Source organism: Hyperolius riggenbachi, chromosome 1, assembly GCF_040937935.1.
Source record: "Hyperolius riggenbachi isolate aHypRig1 chromosome 1, aHypRig1.pri, whole genome shotgun sequence".
Lineage (NCBI taxonomy): Eukaryota > Metazoa > Chordata > Amphibia > Anura > Hyperoliidae > Hyperolius > Hyperolius riggenbachi.
In genome coordinates, this window is record NC_090646.1 from 513253193 (window position 1) to 513271524 (window position 18332).

General features: G+C 44.2%; 1 protein-coding gene across 17 annotated transcripts in view; it reads left to right on the forward strand.

The window, feature by feature from the left end:
* The window catches only part of NCOR2 (nuclear receptor corepressor 2), a 641335-nt gene that overhangs the window by 421239 nt on the left and 201764 nt on the right, over positions 1-18332 (forward strand). For 12 of the 17 annotated variants that reach the window (XM_068243885.1, XM_068243983.1, XM_068243973.1 and 9 more), the window contains exon 17: positions 4697-4777. The exons of the other annotated variants lie outside the window; for them this stretch is intronic. In XM_068243885.1, coding sequence (XP_068099986.1) covers positions 4697-4777 — 81 coding nt within the window. The remainder of the gene's footprint in view (positions 1-4696; positions 4778-18332) is intronic. 17 annotated transcript variants of the gene reach the window in all.

The following is an 18332-nucleotide window of genomic DNA, read 5'->3' on the forward strand; positions in this document are numbered from 1 at the left end:
TGTAGCAGGTACTCACCAGTTATTAGAGGCAGGTAGTGTGGAATGTGTTGTCAGAAACTATGAATATGACTGTGTGTTTATGAGAGAATTATTCCAGTTTATTATGGTGTTCTTCTGTATCCTTGGTTGATCCATGTGAAGATACCTGGTTGCTGTAGTTTGCAGGGGAATATGTGCACCATTGCTGTCTTTTCCTCAGTTTTCCTTTTCATAACATTTTTCAGGTATTGGTGGTCTGGCCAGTAAAGAGTTCCTGGATTTCCTTATACCACTGTTTTACCTCTTCAGAAAGTCTGTGTGGAATTATAAGCGGGTGCCTAAGCTGCACACAACAGCAATAAATTTAGTGATCAGATGGTATTCATGAGTCTGCAGACAACATTGAATGACTTGATGTCATTGCTTGTAGTTGTGTACACCATCTATGTATGGATTATAGTGGGTGACTAAGACTCTTCAGGAACAGTCATGCATTCCGTTAGCTTGTCACCCTAATGTGCTATAATTACATTCTATGGTTTATATTTGCTAATACACTTTAGTTGTAAGTAAATGTTTAGCTACCATTTGTCACATTTCGCAACAAGTTAACTTCATAACTGATAAATAGTAAATAAAAAAAACTACTGCAAAAATCCTTTTTGCATTTTTACTATGGTACATTGAAAATAGTTCACCTTGGTATGCAATTATGTAAAGTGTACCACAGACGATATAAAATAAAAGGTTTATACATACCTGAGGCTTCCTCCAGCCCTATGTGCATGGATTGCTCCCACGCCGCCGTCCTCAGCCTTCTGTATCGCCGGTACTAGGTCCCGTAACTTCAGCCAGTTGCAGCCAGTCTGTGCAAGAGAAGTGCGCTCTCTCCGGCGGTGGCGTGAAAGCTATCCATGCCCATTTTATACAAACCTGGGGCTTCCTCCAGCCCCATGCTGGAGGAAGCCCCAGGTTTGTATAAAATGTTTATTTTCTATCATCTCTGGTACACTTTAATTAGTCACATGGTTAGTTCACTTTCAGTGCTTTTTGTTGAAAAATGATGCATGGTATCGATTTTTATAGTGAGAAACCTTCTGTTTTCCGGAGATTTATTATTTCATTGAATCTCTGGGATGCATTTTGGTGTTTTAGTGCACAACAATTCTCAACTGTTTCTCAGGTTGAAATATTGGTGGAAAGTGAGATTCTACAATTTCAGTTTGTCTACCTTCTGTTTGAGGTCAGTTCTACCACCAGGATCTATACAGAGGTTCAGGGGTAGGCTATAGCTCCACTAAGGGAAAGATCAGTACAGATTGTGCTTTACTTAGTCAATCTGTTTCTGGGCAATTCTCCAGAGATAGTATGGGAGCATCACGAAGTGGCATTCCAACATCTGGGTTAGATTATAAATTAGAAGTCTTCATTAATTCCCAGCCAAAGGCTTTGTTTCTGGGAATTATGGTACATTCATTGGCTCAGAGTCTTTTCCTTCCTCCTGAAAAGGTGCGTAAATTGACCTCAGCAGAGTTCTACCTCCATCAATAGATGAGTCCATCTCCTCAAAGGTTTTAGACCTCATGTCATCCACGATAGTGGCAGAACCTTGGGCCTTTTTGCATCTCCGAGTTCTGCAAAGGGTCTTTCTGGAGAACTGGGATGCCAGACCAGAATCTTTGATCTTCAGTGTCAGAATTCCGTTTCAGGTTACCCTACATCTAGGATGTTTCTTAGAGTCATTTAATCTAGTGAAGGGCAAGTTTTGGAAGGATCCACTTCAGGCCATTCTTAACATGGATGCGAGTTCTTTGGGCTGGGTTGGCTCGTGTGGGTCACATAGTGTTTTAGGGTCTCTGGTCTAGAGTCGAATCTCAACAGTCATCCTAGTTGAAGGAGCTCAGGGCAATGACAAGACAAGACAAATAACATTTATATTGTGCTTTTCTCCTGGCAGACTCAAAGCGCCAGAGCAGCAGCCACTAGGGCGCGCTCTATAGGCAATAGCAGTGTTAGGGAGACTTGCCAAAGGTCTCCTACTGAATAGGTGCTGGCTTACTGAACAGGCAGAGCCGAGATTCGAACCCTGGTCTCCTGCGGCAGAGGCAGAGCCCTTAACCATTACACCATCCAGCCACTCGGCTCTGTTGGCAGCAGAGCAGGTGATTGCTCAAATGCATATTCTAGGCATTCAAAACATAGAAGTGGACAAATTGAGTCAAAACAAAATGTTTCAGTTAATCTATAAAGGTTGGGAATCACATCTGTAGTCCTATTGCGAAAGAGGACAATGCTCAAGTGTCCAGGTCATTTTCTTTGAACCCTTGAGACTGAGCCTTGAACTGAATGCATTCAGACAGGAGTGGAATTATCTCTTGGTGTTCACCTTCCATCTAGAGAATTTGATTGTGAGGGATCCTTGGCTTTTTCCCTTTGGCCAGACCTGTTGGGTCAGGGAGAACTGTGGCATCCTTAAGCGGATGTCTTGAAGCTGGCTGCATGGATCTTGTGTTTAAAAATCTACGTATTTCTGATAGAGTTACTGTATGTTAATCCATAAGCATAAAAAAGTTACAAGGAAAAAGTACTGGAAGACATCTGTGTTGGGAATTAAAAGATCTAGATGTGATAGTCTATCTATCCTGGCGGTTATGGAGTATAAAGTAAGGCTGGGATGAAGGAATATCTCTCAGTATGCTGAAAGTTCAGCTGGCTGTTCTGGCAGCACAGTGCTTATCCGTCTCCCCTTTAGTGATCAGGTTTTGAGGGCACATCAGAGGACATCACCTGTAGTTAATCCATAGGTCTCTTCCTGGGATCTTTTAGTGGTTTTACGGGGTAATTTCCCCAAAAAATCCTTTTGAGGTAGCCCCTTAAATCAGTTTCTTTAAAACTTTTGACATTAAAAACTATTTTTTTCTGGTAGCAATCTCCATGGTCAGAAGAAGTGCGTTACAGGCCTGGTCAATTAAGGCTCTATACTTTCAGGACCTACAAGATAGGTTGGTGTTACAGGCATCCTAGGTTATTTCCCACAGTAAGGTCTAAATTCCATAGGTCCCAAGATCTTGCATTAACTACTGTTTGTATTAACCACTCTGAAGAAAGAGAATATTTCATGGTCTAGAGGTCAGGAGATGTGTTCTGATTTATTTAGATGAGACTGGCAAGATTAGAAAAGCCAGTTTTATGATTTAGAAACTCCAATTTATGATATATTTTTTTTCCGTTGAAGAAAATAGTTTTGGAGACCTTCCAGATCTAAGTTACCGTATCTCTTTAAATTAGGACAGCTTTTGTAGAAGCAGATAAAGTAATGGAGGTAGCTGTTCCAGAATCTTTAAGGCTCATCCAGTTATTGTTATGGCAGCAACTTGGGCCCATAAAAGCAGGGGCATCACCAGACCAGATCTGTAAGGCTGCAACGGGTTCTGGCTTTTCTACATTCATAAGGTATTACAGAATTGATTCTTCTTCTGCTCAAGACCAGGCGTTTGGAAGGCAGGTCCTTAAAGCAGTGATCACACCCTGAGATTGTATTACTTGTTAATCATCTCACCTTTGCCTTGCATAATATTTGGAAAATAAAGTTAGTTACCTGGTAACAATGTTTTGAACCATCCTGCAGGGCAGTGATCCCACCTGAGTGTTTACTGTATTTTTCAGAATATAAGACGCTCTGGACTATATAAGACACACCTAGGTTTAGAGGGCAAAACCCCAAACTGTCTCTATCTAAACTACACTGCTCAGCATCGCTACACTAACTCCTGCTGCCCCCACCAACTACACTGCTCTACACTTCACTAAACCCCTGATGCCGAAAAGCTACACTGATGCAACACTAACCCCTGATGCCCACCAGCTACCAATACACTAATTCCTGCTACTCCCCCCCCCCCCCCCCACAGCTATGCTACACTACACTAACCTCTGCTCCCCTCTCCAGCTACACTACACCTGCTGTTGAAGTTCTCACCTGATCCTGCTGTCGTGCTCCTCTCCTCCGTCTCTGACTGCTGTACGCTATGATGCTCCGGTCATCTGAGGGCACAGTCCTTCACACATCAGGACCACAGCTGCCATGCTTCTCTTCCCCACAATCTCTGTCTGCAGGCTGCTGCCACACATAGTTGTGCTGTACATGTGCCGTCCTTCCTAGTTACGGCTTCCTCAGCACTTCTTGGTTACTGTTCCCGTTACTGTGTGACCGGACGGTGCTGCACGTCATTTGTGACCCTGATGCACGTGCGCCGTCAGGTCCCACAGTAACAGGAATAGTAGCCAGGAAGTGCTTGGAAAGGACAACGTAACCAGGAAGGGCAGTGCATGTACAGCGGCAGGATTTGTGGCGGCTGCAAATGGAGACTGTGGAAAAGAAGAGTTTAGCAGCTGGGGTCCTGATGTGTGAAGGATGGTGCCCTCAGATGACCAGAGCCTGCAGTGCCCAGATGACTGTAGACGGAGGAGGAAGAAAGGAGCACCGCTCCAGGATCAGGAAGTTCTTCCCTGCGCACTCTGCACCGTATATTCAGAATATAAGATGGACAAACTTTTCCCCCAGTTTTGGAGAGAAAAAAGTGTCTTATATTCCAAATAACGCGGTAATACGTTGTTTTTATAGCCTTCACAAGGTGTGGTTTAGTGGATGGTTTCACCTGTCACGTACTTGTCTTAAATGCACTGAGGGCCAACTAATCATGTGATTAATTTATAGGCGAATTGCTGTCTGTTCCTGCATCTGGGAGGAGCTCGTCTCACCCTTGCTCTGAAGGATTGTTCAAAACATCGATACCAGGTACTAACTCTGGTTTTCTCGCTTTTGCTCTCCTAATTCTGGATTTCGTAGCTCAAGAAAACCTGGTGTCTGGGGTATTTTGGGCGTCTTTCTTTCACTTTCTTCTGACGTTGGTATTTCAGGTATTCTTTAGACTGACAGTTGGCTGTAACTAGTTTTGTGTAATTAGTTGCCAGATGAAGATTAGTTCACTGTCAAACTGCAAACTAAAGTCAAGTATTCAGAAAATGGCATTGTATTTCTCTTATCAACCACAGGAGGGACCTTGAAGTCCATTTAACATCAATGACATGCCTGGGTATCTCATACATGTGTAGTACAGAGATTTACACTTATTTCTATAAAGTCATGTAGAAAAATTCCATACATTCCAATTTACTGTAATTCAGTGCTACTAGGTGAAAGCAGAGGCACTTCAAATGGCTTCAGTGGTTGAGGGATTGAATTTGAGTGCCAGTGTTTAGGAATTTTTCTACTTCTGTAAAAAAAAACAAAAAACCCTTCAAAACATATCAAGAGATATCAGAAACTATTATAAATATTCTCTTTATGGGGTGATTAACAAAAGGTGCTGTGAAATAAATGTGCAATTAACATGCACTTCAAACCTCTAATCTGATACGGAATTTAATAGCTAGACACATCCCTATGTTTGATGAACCCTGTTTCATTACGCTGGACTTTACATTTGGTAAACTGCCCCTTTAAAAGAGGACTTTATTTCTTAAACGCAATATGAGCCGCCAAAAGTTATGAAAGAGTATTAACATCATTCATACTGCCTCTCCAGTCAGCTGTTAACATGCTGTGTAAATCAGTCTGATCGATACGTAGAGAGAGAGAGATAACTATACAGGATAGCTGTGATTTGCTTGGTACAAACTGCATATCCTTGGTAATGCATAATAATTGTAGTAATATGCAAAACCTGTTCTAAAAGTTATTTTAAATTCTGATAAAGCAGGGAGTTTTGGTGATCAGGCGCCTGTTGTATTTCACCCCCTCCATAGACCACAATGCTTGTTTGCTACCATGTGGATGCCGGGTGGATTTGCCGCGTGGATGCTGGGTAATGATAAAGCTGAGCACACACACCGTGGCATGGACTCCTATGACAATGGGTTTAGCAAATCATATTGGTTTAGTTACATGTCAGTGTTAGATCTTAGTGTTAGACATGAAGGGGGGAGAGGTTATTGTTAGGAGTGGAGTGATTAGTGTCAGAAGTGGGTAGGAGGGAGGTGAGTGTTAGGAAGGGGGGATTAGTGTTAGGAGTGGGGAAGGTGGAAGTTATTGTTGGGAGTGGAGTCGCTCAAATTGCAAAGAGTGATTCGCTGCAAATTGCGCGAATCGCGGCACTTTGCGCGCGCAAAAGTCCGCAAACGGCACTTCACGTACTAACAGCTTTGTGGTTTATTGTCTACAATTTTACAGCTTGTGGTAAATGTGTAAGGGGTCTGTTGAGGCCTTTGTATACATTAGAAACGGTCAATGAGATGCTGATATTTCCAGTTTGCCTGCAGGTTTATGGCACTTTGTAGGCAGCTTGAAATTGCACCAGTTAAAATGCACTTCCTTCAAATTTGTGGATTTTTTTGTTTTTCAATCCCAAGCTGCCCGTTCAGACTGCACGCGTTTCCAGCCGCGTTTTGGAAACGCGTGCAGGAGGCCGACACGCACGACATCAGACAGTGCATAAAGTGCACTGTCTGATGTTCACACTGCATGCATTCCGGACCTGTGCGGTCCGGGAACGCATGCTGCACGCAGATTTTGTCATAACGCACGGCTGTCCCATTCACTTTTCAGTGATGGGACCAGCCACGCAACGCACACAAACGCAGATGGCGTGCGTTCGTACGCGTTGCGGTCCGCACGCGTTCCGCACGCATGGCCATCCGCATTTGTGATCTGAACGGGCCCTAAAACTGCTTTTATTAGAATCAACCATCTTTACACATTAGCTGGGTTAGAGTGTATATCTGATTGCTGATATCTGATTGCTTCATTATTTGGGGTGATTGGATTGCATTCTTAACCTTTGTTTCTTATTTTACTGGGAACCCCACCGGGCCAGACCGCATCCCGATAGCTCCTGCATCCACCAGCATTGGACATGACTCTCTATAAGGGTAGATGCTGTGACTTGTGAGGTCCATCTCTGCTTGTTACCAGCATGGGCAGTACAGTGCAGTAAGAAACTCCCACAGGGTGTGTTTTCTATCTCTCTCTGCCTCCCTCTTTTGCTCTGATTACTGTAAACAAGTAAAAACAAAGCAATTAAAGCCAATCAAGAGGTTTATTTCAGGGCTGTGGAGTCGGTACAAAAATCTTCCAACTCCGACTCCTCAGTTTATGAAACCACGACTCCGACTCTGGGTACCCAAAATAACTCCGACCCCTTAGTCTAATACTTAAAGTGAACCTCCGGACTAAAAATCGACTCAGCAGCACTGAAAATGCCTGGTGTTTCTTTAACAGTTTCACAGCATCAGAACTTTGTTTCTCTTATCCAAGCCTCATTTTTAGCTGCACAGAAGAAAACTGCCCGGGCTTTTTTCCCCTGATGCTGTGCAAAGCATGATGGGATTTCTGATGTTGTTGCTCTCGTTCTGCTGTTTTGGTGCAATTTTTTTTTTTTTTTTTTTTTTTTTTTTTTTTTTTTTTACATTTTGAATTTGACATTTGAAGCCTAGCGTGTGCAGCTGGGAGGGGTTATCAGGACACCAGACAGTTGGAACTGTGTCTCCTGCTCCTTGTCACCTCCTTACAACCAAAAAGATGGCTGCCCCCATGACAAAGATGGCAGCCCCCATGAATCACAAACATTTGCCTGTCCTTTTAAAACAGGGTGGGTAAAAAATTATATTACCTATCTATTCTAATTAACATAACTAATGTAACTTAATGACAGTATGTTTGTTTAGGCTGAAGTTCCCCTTTAACAGGGCTGTGGATTTTGTACAAAAATCATCCGACTCCTGACTCCGACTCCTCAGTTTATGAAATCAACGACTCAGACTCCAGGTGCCCAAAATTGCCTCGACTCCAACTCTGACTCCACAGCCCTGGTTTATTTTACATTAGTGAACACCTACTTGAAGCAGGTCTGATTTTAGTCCTAAAGTGGGCCATTCAAGACAGCTGAGAAGCTCCTGTGAACCGCGTGGTAAAACCCAATGAAATAATGTATAATATTGTACTAATCTAATACAAAACTATTTGCATGGTTCTTTTAATGTAACTGCATCATGATAATAAAGTAAATCATCAAAATTGATAAGCAGTTAAAAAGCAATAAAGCAATTTGGTGCACTCGTCCCATTGTTTCTTAGAGAACCTATCGGGATTCGATTCAATTGACAAATCGAATTGAATCGAATCCCTATTGGACATGTCGGATTTAGAATCGTAATCGAATCGCACAAAGAATCGTATCATGTAGATAGGGCTTAATACCTAGTACACAGCATACAATTTTCTGTAGATTTTCTGTAATGCTGGGATTACACAATGGGCCTGATTCACAAAGCGGTGCTAACAGTTAGCACCCTGGTGAAAAGCCCTTTATCACGCCTAAACTCTGTTTAGGCATGATAAGTTTAGGTGTGATAAGTTTTTAGGCCTGATAAGTTTAAGCACCAACTGGGTTAGCACCGCAGTGCACAGCTGATCAAAAGTTTTGCGCTAGCAAAGTCTGGTGCACTTTGCATCGAGTTTAATGGCGCTGCTTTGCGTGCGGGACTTTGCATGCGATCTAAACTTATCTAAACTTAGCATGCCTAAACTTATCATGCCTAAACTTATCATGCCTAAACTTATCATGCCTAAACTGAGTTTAGGCATGATAAAAATGGTTATCACGCCTAAAGTCTCTAACTGGGTTAGCACCGCTTTGTGAATCGAGCCCAATACGTTTTTTGCGTTCGATTTGGCACGCGATCTATTAACCATTCGATTTTCTGCTCGATTCTTTTATCTTCCACTCATTTTTCTTATCTTTTTTCCATTGACTTCTATAAGAAATCGAGCGGAAACGAATCGAGCGGAACATCGGACATGTCGGAATTTTATAATCGAAGGCATGTATCGGAATGATTCTTATGCTGGGCATACACGGTTAGTTTTTGCGCCGGTATCGAGCCAGCGGCTCGATGCCAGTGCGTCACCGCTCGTGCGCGCGGATCGATTCCCGCTCAGCCCCGCTGGCGCTGCTAATCAGCCGCTCGTTTCTTCCCATTGTTCTCCCCGCCGGTATCGAGCGCAGTATCGATCCGGCAGGGTATCGGGCAGGTTGGATCTTATCAATCGCGCCATCAGCGGCTCGATTGATAAGAATTATCTGACCGTGTATGCCCAGCATTACAAAAAAAGTATCGTGTAATCCCAGCATAAGATTTACCTGCCAAATAGATAATTTCCAACATGTTGGAAATTATCTATCTAACCATCTATCTGCCTAGCAATGAAGCATTGTTCTACTCAGCAGGAGATAACTAGAAGACAATGCGCCAGAGATAATGGCCAGTCTCTACCAGTACTTTACAGAGAATAATCTAATTACAGAAAATCTTGCAGAAAATCTAAAGGTGCATACACACGCATAACCAAATGCAACACCAGGTCCGCTGGACCCTCCCGCTGGGCGGTCTTTAGCCAAAAGTATGCGCGTGTGTACGCACTGTCGGCGGACTGTTAAGGCTGTTTCTGAACGATCTGCTGAGCGGAGTGTTGCAATCTGTGGTAAAACAAGCCTGCCGCTCAGAGCCCTAAATGTTAGCCCAACAAAATCATTTGAATGTATAGGTGCCCAGATCTCAGCTGGTAAAGGCATCAAAATGTTAGTTGTTTACTGTCCCCCCGGAGATGCTGACCCATTCCTACAGGAATTCTCAGAACTTCTGGCCACGTTGACTCTTATCCAAGATGGATCATCCTTAGTGACTTCAATGTCTGGGCTGATGACACGCTATCGCAAAATACAAATGAACTAAGATACCCCATGGGTGGACTAGGCTTTACACAAGTTGTACAATCTGCCACCCACAGAGGACATACCCTAACTGCTCCACCTAGGTATGGACATTAGCAACATAATGGTAACTCCAGTGGTACGGTCATCACAAAATACAGTTTGCTATTGAACATCACCCTATCAAGCAGCACCCTAAGGAAACAATCCAATACCGTCCCCTGAATAAATTAACAGCAGAGAGGATAACTGCCAACCTGGATTTTACAAATCTACTTCATAGTCCAATGGACCCCAACACCCTAGTAACCCAGTACAACAACATGGTATGTATAACATTCAACAATATCATCCCATGGAGCATTAAATCAGCAACCAAAAAACAGAAAGCTTAATTGGTTTGACAAAACCATCATGGAGCTAAAAAAGGGTGCAGACTAGAAAGACAGTTGCGTAAATCGGGGTCTGAGGAGCACAAATTCAGCCTAGTCCATCACCTCAAACAATACGAAGAAGCAATAACCAAGAAAAAAATCAGACTTCATCTCGCACAAAATATCTACAGCCACGAACAGAGCTAATCAGCTCTTTGACACAGTAGAATGTCTCTGCAATTCCTCATGCCTAAAACCCCAAACTACATTCTCCAGGGAAAGAAGTGAAGAATTCTCTGCCTTATTTGCAAACAAGGTGTCTGCCATCCATGTCAGCATTATACCAGCATCATCAGTTGACCCCAGGACTTTGCACATGCCTATTGCCGTATGAACCATGGCAAGTCTTTGACACTCCGAGTGACGATTTTGGTGTTCTCATCCAAAGTTTCCGCCCCACTACCCGCGACCTGGATCCCGGCCCAACTGACCCCTTAATGCAGTGCCCAGAGCTGATCAGGCCAGCGCTACACAAAATAACTCAGTGCTCCTTGCAAAGTGGGCTGTACTTGGAAGAACTAAAGAAAGCAATCATCAAACCCTTCTTGAAGAAACCATCACTGGATCCTGATTCTGAGGCCAACTACAGACCTGTGGCGAACTTACCATTCCTATCAAAAGTTATTGAGAAAGCAGTCGCCAACCAGCTAGAAGCCAGGCTTACAGATAACATATTTAATACCTTTTAGTCGGGTTTCAGGAAAAGGCACAGCACTGAAACAGCACTAGTCCGAGTAATGAGTGATCTACTTACAGCAATAGACCAGGGTGAATGCTCAATTCTGATTCTTCTTGAGTTGTCTGCAGCTTTTGATACCGTGGATCATGAAATATTAATCCAGCGATTGAAGAATTACTGCGGCCTAAGGGGTGCTGTTCTTAGCTAGTTTTAGTCCTTCCTATCTGGCAGGACACAGCAAGTGTGCTTGGGCACCCACTACTCTAATCCAGTGCCACTTGCCTATGGAGTCCCACAGAGTTCTGTGCTATCACCGTTACTCTTTGCTGTCTACATGCTCCCAGTATACAATAGTCCAGACGTATGGCCTAGGATACCATTGTAATGCTGGGTACACACGTTGCGATTTCCCGCTCGATCCCGAGCTCGATCCTGGTCGATTGTTTCCGACATGTTCGATCGGGTCTCGATCGATACAGCCATCAATTTACTCACGTTAAGTATGCAAAATCGACGGCTGTATCGATCGAAACCAGATCGAACATGTAAATAATCGATCGACCAGGATCGATCCTGCCGATCGAGCGGGAAATCACAATGTGTGTACCCAGCATAACGCAGACGACACACAGCTGTATCTGTCTTTAAAGCCTGGCACACTAGACCCATCAGCAATCAATACCAATCAATGCCTGTCTAGTGAAATTACAAAATTGGATTAACACCAGCTGGTTGAGGCTGAACTTTGACAAAACAGAGTTGTTGGTGGTAGGAGGTCCGCACATGGTGGATAAAGTCCAAAACTCTCCCCAATTCAAACTAGCAATTGGGGGAGATGATGACGTGCAGTATAAAGACTGTTCGAAACCTGGCGGTGGTCCTGGATGGAAAGCTAACACTCAGACAGCAGGTGTCGGCTGTTGTCATGTCCTCATTCTTCCATCTGAGAAATATATTGAGAATTAAACACCTTATCCCAGCTGATGACCTACTTACTCTAGTTCATTATGCAATTGTATCCTCCCGCCTGGACTACTGCAATGTACTGTTTGTCAAATCCCCAGGTAAGGTTCTGTTCCCCTTACAACTAGTACAGAATGCAGCAGCCAGACTCCTAGCCAATGCCCCCCGCAGCTCACATATCTCCCCAGTACTGTAATCTCTTCATTGGTTGCCAGTAAAATGGAGAATGTATTTTAAGATCTGCCTGCAGATATTCAAGGCTCTACGCCCCATGGGACCCAAGTACATAGCGGAACTATTGGAACTATATGTCCCTTCACGCACCCATCGCTCTGCCAACAAGATGAATCTGGTTATTCCCAGGATCAACTTTAAAACATTTGGTGCTCGGGCCTTTTCCTATGAAGCCCCTATTCTATGGAACTTGCTTTCACAATCCGCGTAAGAGGCTCCTTCTCTGGACAGCTTTAAGAAAAGGCTAAAAACCCACGTTTTTCTCCCGAGCTTTTGAGACTGCATAACGCAGGTCACACTGCTTTGAGTCCCCAGGGAGAAAAGCACTATAAAGATATTATTATTGTCACTTGGGTGGAGGCAGTGTACCAATGTTCTGATCTAAAGGGAGCCAGTCCACTAAACCACTAAATGTTGAAGTAAATCTAAAGCAGCACCGAAAAAAGTTACTCACCTATGTAGAGGGAAGGCTCTGGATCTCATAGAGCCTTCTTGGAAATCTTCTGTCACCCCACTCCTGCTCTGTTCCTGGTCATGTTCTGTATCTTCAGGACTCTTCGGCGGTCTTCAGAAGTACTTGCGTCCCCGAGTACTTCTGAAAAACAGGCGCATTTGTACCTTGCATACGCGAATCAGGGCACATCTTCAGAAGTGCTCAGGGACACCCAGGGCTGTGGAGTCGGTACAAACATTCACTGACTCCGACTCCTCAGGTTAGAATTCCACCAACTCGGACTCCTCGACTCCGACTCCTCTAATTTGCATATTACAATTTTGTTGATTGAAAGTATGTAACATGAAATGCATCTCTTTACTACCAACGCTTAGGAATTTTAAAATACAACTGAAGTGAGAGGGATATGGAGGCTGCCATATTGATTCCCTTTTAAACAATACCAGTTACTTGGTCAGCTGGCTGATCTTCTGCTTGCCTGGTAAGAAGAGTGCTTGTAGAAGACAGGAACAAAGAACATCTATCAGGCCCTAGGTAATGTGACTGTGGGTACATGTAAAGGTGGCCACACACGATACAATAAAATGATCCAATTTTACAGCAGAAAGCTTTTTTTTCATTCGATTGAAAAATCGGAACGGATTTCCCATTTTTATCGATCCGAAATGCTGGAAATTTTTATTCAATTTTTCTAAAGATTGTATGGTGTGTGTTACATTGTCAATTTATTCATATACACATCCTAACAATTTCCTCAGAGTTTCCAATCATTTTTATCATAATTGGGGAAAACCTGAACATAGGTGTGAGTTACACTGGTCGTATTTTTGAAATGTTGCAGGCGGTCAGAAAAATAGATTGCAATTCTTAAATTGAACAGATATTTAAAAAATTGTGTGGTGTGTGGCCACCTTAAAGCTGCATCTACACGCGTAGATGCGGCCGCAATGTTCCTTATCAATCGAGCCGCTAATGCGGCTCGATTTGATAAGATCCGACAGGACGGATCTTGCTTCCGCCGATTCCCTGCTCGCTCCCCGCGAGGGGACAATGGCAGGGAATCGAGCGGAAGATAAGCAGCGCCGGCGGGGACGAGCGGGGAATAGAATGCGGCGGTGAGCGGGGATGCGGCGGGCACGCGCAGGGACGCGGAAGAGGCGATCCGGCGGCTAATCGAGCCGCCGGATCGCAGCCTCATCTACACGTGTAGATGAGGCTTTAGAGTGATGTGCAGGTATTCTGCAGGGGAATGAGGAGATTTTTCCTCTATTACACATTCTTCATGCCCAATCTGAACATGGATCAGGCCCTAGGCAATATAACTGTGGGTACATGTAAGAATGATGTGCAGGTACTCTGCAGGGGAATAAGGAGATTCTTCCTCTATTACACATTCTTTATGTACAATCTGAACCAGGTTTATGGGTGATAGACAACACCTCTGTGTTTAATGTGCACAACATTCTCAGTGGATTCCCTGCAGCTCTGTGGGTAGTGCATATGTAGAGTATAGTACTACTGTGTAACTTAAAGTAAACCTTAGACAGATTAAAGGTTTATACATACCTGAGGCTTCCTCCAGCCCCCTTCAGGCTAATCAGTCCCTCGCTTTCCTCCTCCGCCACCTGGATCTTCTGCTATGGGTCCAGGTACTTGAGCTAGTCGGGCATAGTGCGCATGCACACACTCAGCCCCTGGGAGCGTACTACACCTGCGCAGCACTATTGCGCAGGTGCAGAATGTTCCTGGCTGCGGGAGCGGCACATGGCCGGACTGTGTTGACTGGCTGAATTACCGGGACTCATAGCAGAAGATCCAGGTGGCGGAGGAGGACAGCGACTGGATTAGCCTGAAGGGGGCTGGAGGAAGCCCCAGGTATGTATAAAACATTTCTTTTCATCCGTCTCAGATATCCTTTAATTTGTAGTCACCAAACAAAGTTTTACAACTTATCAAATTATTTGATTTCATGAGCAATTGGAGTGCATTAATTTGCATGAACCGGCAAAAGCGCAGAATTATTTTTATCTCATTGACCATCTCTATTAGTGACACAGCTACACATCAGGCTTTAATTTTACAGCATAGATGTTATTTAGATTTTATTTAGTGTATATGTTACGGCCAGAACCCGAAGTCTGGCCACTTCGGGTTCTGGCCGGTCAAAACGCAAAGTGGCTGCCTGATGCGGCCAATATAGAAAACGATACTCCATTTCCGACTTTGGCCGGCCAGAATGCTTTGTGGCTAAATGTAGTCGGCCAAGGCCCGAAGCTCACCTCTTGAACAGTCGCATTCCTGCTGTCCCCTCTCCCCACGCTGTGTGCGCTGTCAGTGTCAGGTCCATGCTCTCTGCGTGCAAGGACCCCTGGGCTGCCTAAATGCTGCCGGCTGCTTTCTTCTCCAACGGCGGCCGGTTGCTTTCTCCTCCCAGATGACAGAGAACGGAGGGGGGAGGAATGTCCCCAAGGTATCCCGCTGTCCCCGCTCAGCAGGCCCCGCTGTCCCCAAGTGTCCGCTGTCCTCAAGTGTCTGCTTTCTCCTCCAACGACCCAAGGCTCCAGGTGACACGGGGTGGAAACAGAGAAGGGGGGGGGGGGGATTTAATAGGAGAAGGGAGATGATTTTGCATTTTGACATAAGTTTTAATGATTATTTGGTGGCATATTTATTTTTAATAGCTACAGCTATGTCAACGCTAATAAAATGCTAATATAATATGTTACAGCCAAAACGGGAATAGAACTGGCTGATTTGACATCGGCCAAAGTCTAAAATGCTGGGAATTTCTGACTTTTGCCGACTGACTTTGGCCGTTTCTAGAACTGGCCGGCCAATGTCAGAAATTCCCAGCATTTTGGACTTTGGCCGACGTCAAATCGGTCAGTTCTAGAAACGGCGGCCGATTTATAAAAGATTCCTGTGTACACATAATAGTTTCTACTTTAATTACAGTTTAAATTCATTAGGGGTCGGAGTCAGTACATTTTCTCCCGACTCCGACTCCAGGTACCCAAAATTGCCCCGACTCCTCAACTCTCCACAGCCCTGGGGACACCCATTACTGTAAGGATGCATCTCTAGGCTGATGCCTAGCAATGCATTTTTACAGCACTAGGGTCTGCAAAATAAGCATCATGGCAATCGCATGCAATCCTTCTCAGCTGTTTTTTCAGGGGAGACGGCGCTGGATCGCTGAGGCTTAGGAGGATGGGGAAGCCTCATTAGGATCCAGAGGCTTCCTCCTCCCGACGTAAGTATCCCCGGACCAAGGAACCTAAAGTGGTTAAAGAGTAACTGTAGTTCTGAATTTTATCACAGGTGGCGACATCTTTAGTCCTGTCAAGTGATCTCTGGTTACTGAGAGTTCAAAAGCCTGTACAAATTGTACCTGGTCTTCCAGAATGCTCAGCAGGGGGAAGAATTTTGCATAGCTGAACAGCCTAGGCTAAGCATCACTGAGAGGGCAGGGATACATACCAATGTACAGCAATATATATATATATATATATATGTGTGTAGTGTATTTGAAGATGAAACTAGCAACATTACCGTAAAAGTGGAATCATTTACTGCATTCTACTATATGTCACTACAGTGCCTTTAAGTGTAGACACCCCAGGTTTCATTGATATCAGTGCTGTATCGGAGCAATTTTGGGTTCCTGGTGGTTTCACAAACTGAGGTGTCAGATTATTTTTGTACTGACTCCACAGCCCTGTATGCCGTACTGCTTAAATGTGTGCCTGTTAAGCTCCGCAGCCTCATGTTCACACTAAATAAAGTTATTTATTTTGGAACCGTCTAGGCTACCTTCCTGTTTTCCACAATTAGTAAGAGCACCTCAGCAGCCATTAGGGCCCGTTTACACTATACCTAGGCGAATCTGCATAGAAAAAACCGCCTGTGGATTTGCATGCAAATGCAATTTTTTTTTTGCTATTTTACTCGCGCCATTTATTACTGTTGACTACCCATATGCGTTAACACGAAACCGCTTAAACTGCACAGAAAATTCTGACAGAGGCAGCTAAGTTTTTTTTACTTGCGGGGGTAAGCGAATTTTGCCTGTAATGGAAACAGGCCCATTGACTTGTATATGTCAAGCGAATCTGCATGCAGAAAATGCATGAAGGTTCGTGTTAGTGGAAACAGGCTCTTAACCTGTTTCTGGACAGCAGCAACTGTAATTGGTGCATAACACATTTGATTAGGGACATCTTGCAGTATCTGCATATCAGAATCGCGTTATTTCGCCAAGCATGACTGGGTCATGCCTGGAATTGGGTTTGGCACAGATGCATAGCTCCTGAGAGGTACATAGACAAAAAAGGCAGGAAAAAGCGTCAGAGTACAATAAAGATCATGACTGTAATACATCGTACTCAAATATGTAGATATACAATAAACACAGATGCACAATACATTCATCGTCATATGCATTTTCCAGAAACAGAAAAACATTGTTGAAGTCATTGTTGAAGTCTACCAAAGGTGCTGGAAAAGCTAAGCAGTTTAAATGTGATGACTGGTGGCTGGTTGTTTGACAAGGAAACATGTTATTTTGCAGCCCGCTACTTTGCAGGTGATAGGGCTTTGATAGAGGGTCGAAGAATGTTAAGGGAGTTCAGGATGCTGATGGCTGCAGGGAAGAAAGAGTTCTTATGTCTGGTGGTCTTAGTGGGGATGGCCCAAAGTCTATGGCCCAATGGTAGTGCGGTGAAAAAACAGTGGCCTGGGTGTGAGGGGTCACTTGCGATCTTCAGTGCCCTGGCACGCAGTCTTGTGTTATACAGGAGGTCAAGTGGAGGCAGAGGTCTCCCAATGATCCTCTCCGCCTACCTGATGATCCTCTGTAGTTTGTGTCTGTCGCTGGCGGTGGCTCCCGCATACCAGAGCAAGATGGAGGAGCAGAGGATCGATTCAATGGTGGCGGAATAGAAACAAGATAGGATCTCCTGTGCCATGCCGAACTTTCGCAGTTGGTGGAGGAAGAAGACTCTGTTGGGCTTTCCGCTGGGTTGCCGTGATGTTTGCCCTCCAACTGAGATCGCTGGAGATGGTGGTGCCCAGAAGGCGAGCGCAGGGTACTCTGGCCACTTCGGTGCCGTTGATGTAGATGGGAGGCGGGGTGAGGACAGACTTCCTAAAGTCAATTATGGGAAGTCTGCTCTCAGCTGTGCAGACTGTGGTGATCCTCTGTCAGTTTGAAATGTATTACATAAACACTACGTTCACATATAGCCTGTTTATCCCCTGACCAGCAAATAGAAGCCAACATTGGTATTTGTACCTCGCACAAAGTATTATTTGTCTGTAAATATTAGAAAAGTGTTCCTGTTTGAAGGAGTGATGCCAAGCACCTCACCTGCTGTCCTCCTTGCTTTGCATCCACGCAGCAATATTCTGATGAGCCCTGTCACTAACAGAATTACTAGCCTGGTGACTATTTCTTTTGGCTAAAGCTGTTACTAATAATTTTCCCTTACTGTAAAGTCTTACAGCAGAGATGGCCTGGTTCCAGCAAGGGCGATACATAATCAAACACTTTGGTACACTGTAAGCTATCTTTCTAATAGCTGTTACTGAAGCCTAATCCATCATCATTAATTGGCATGAAAGCACTCAGACAAAATGTTCAGATGCGGCCACAATCTGAATATTAAAAGTTTGCAATCTGTGTAATTGGTGAGCTAAGTTCTATCCTGTATGTTTTTCCGGCATTTTGGGAGGTAAAACCTTTCCGTTCATCAACGAGTTAAGCAGAATCCCACTTGTAGTCTGGCACAGAACGTTCTCTTAATTGCAGATGGTTTGCT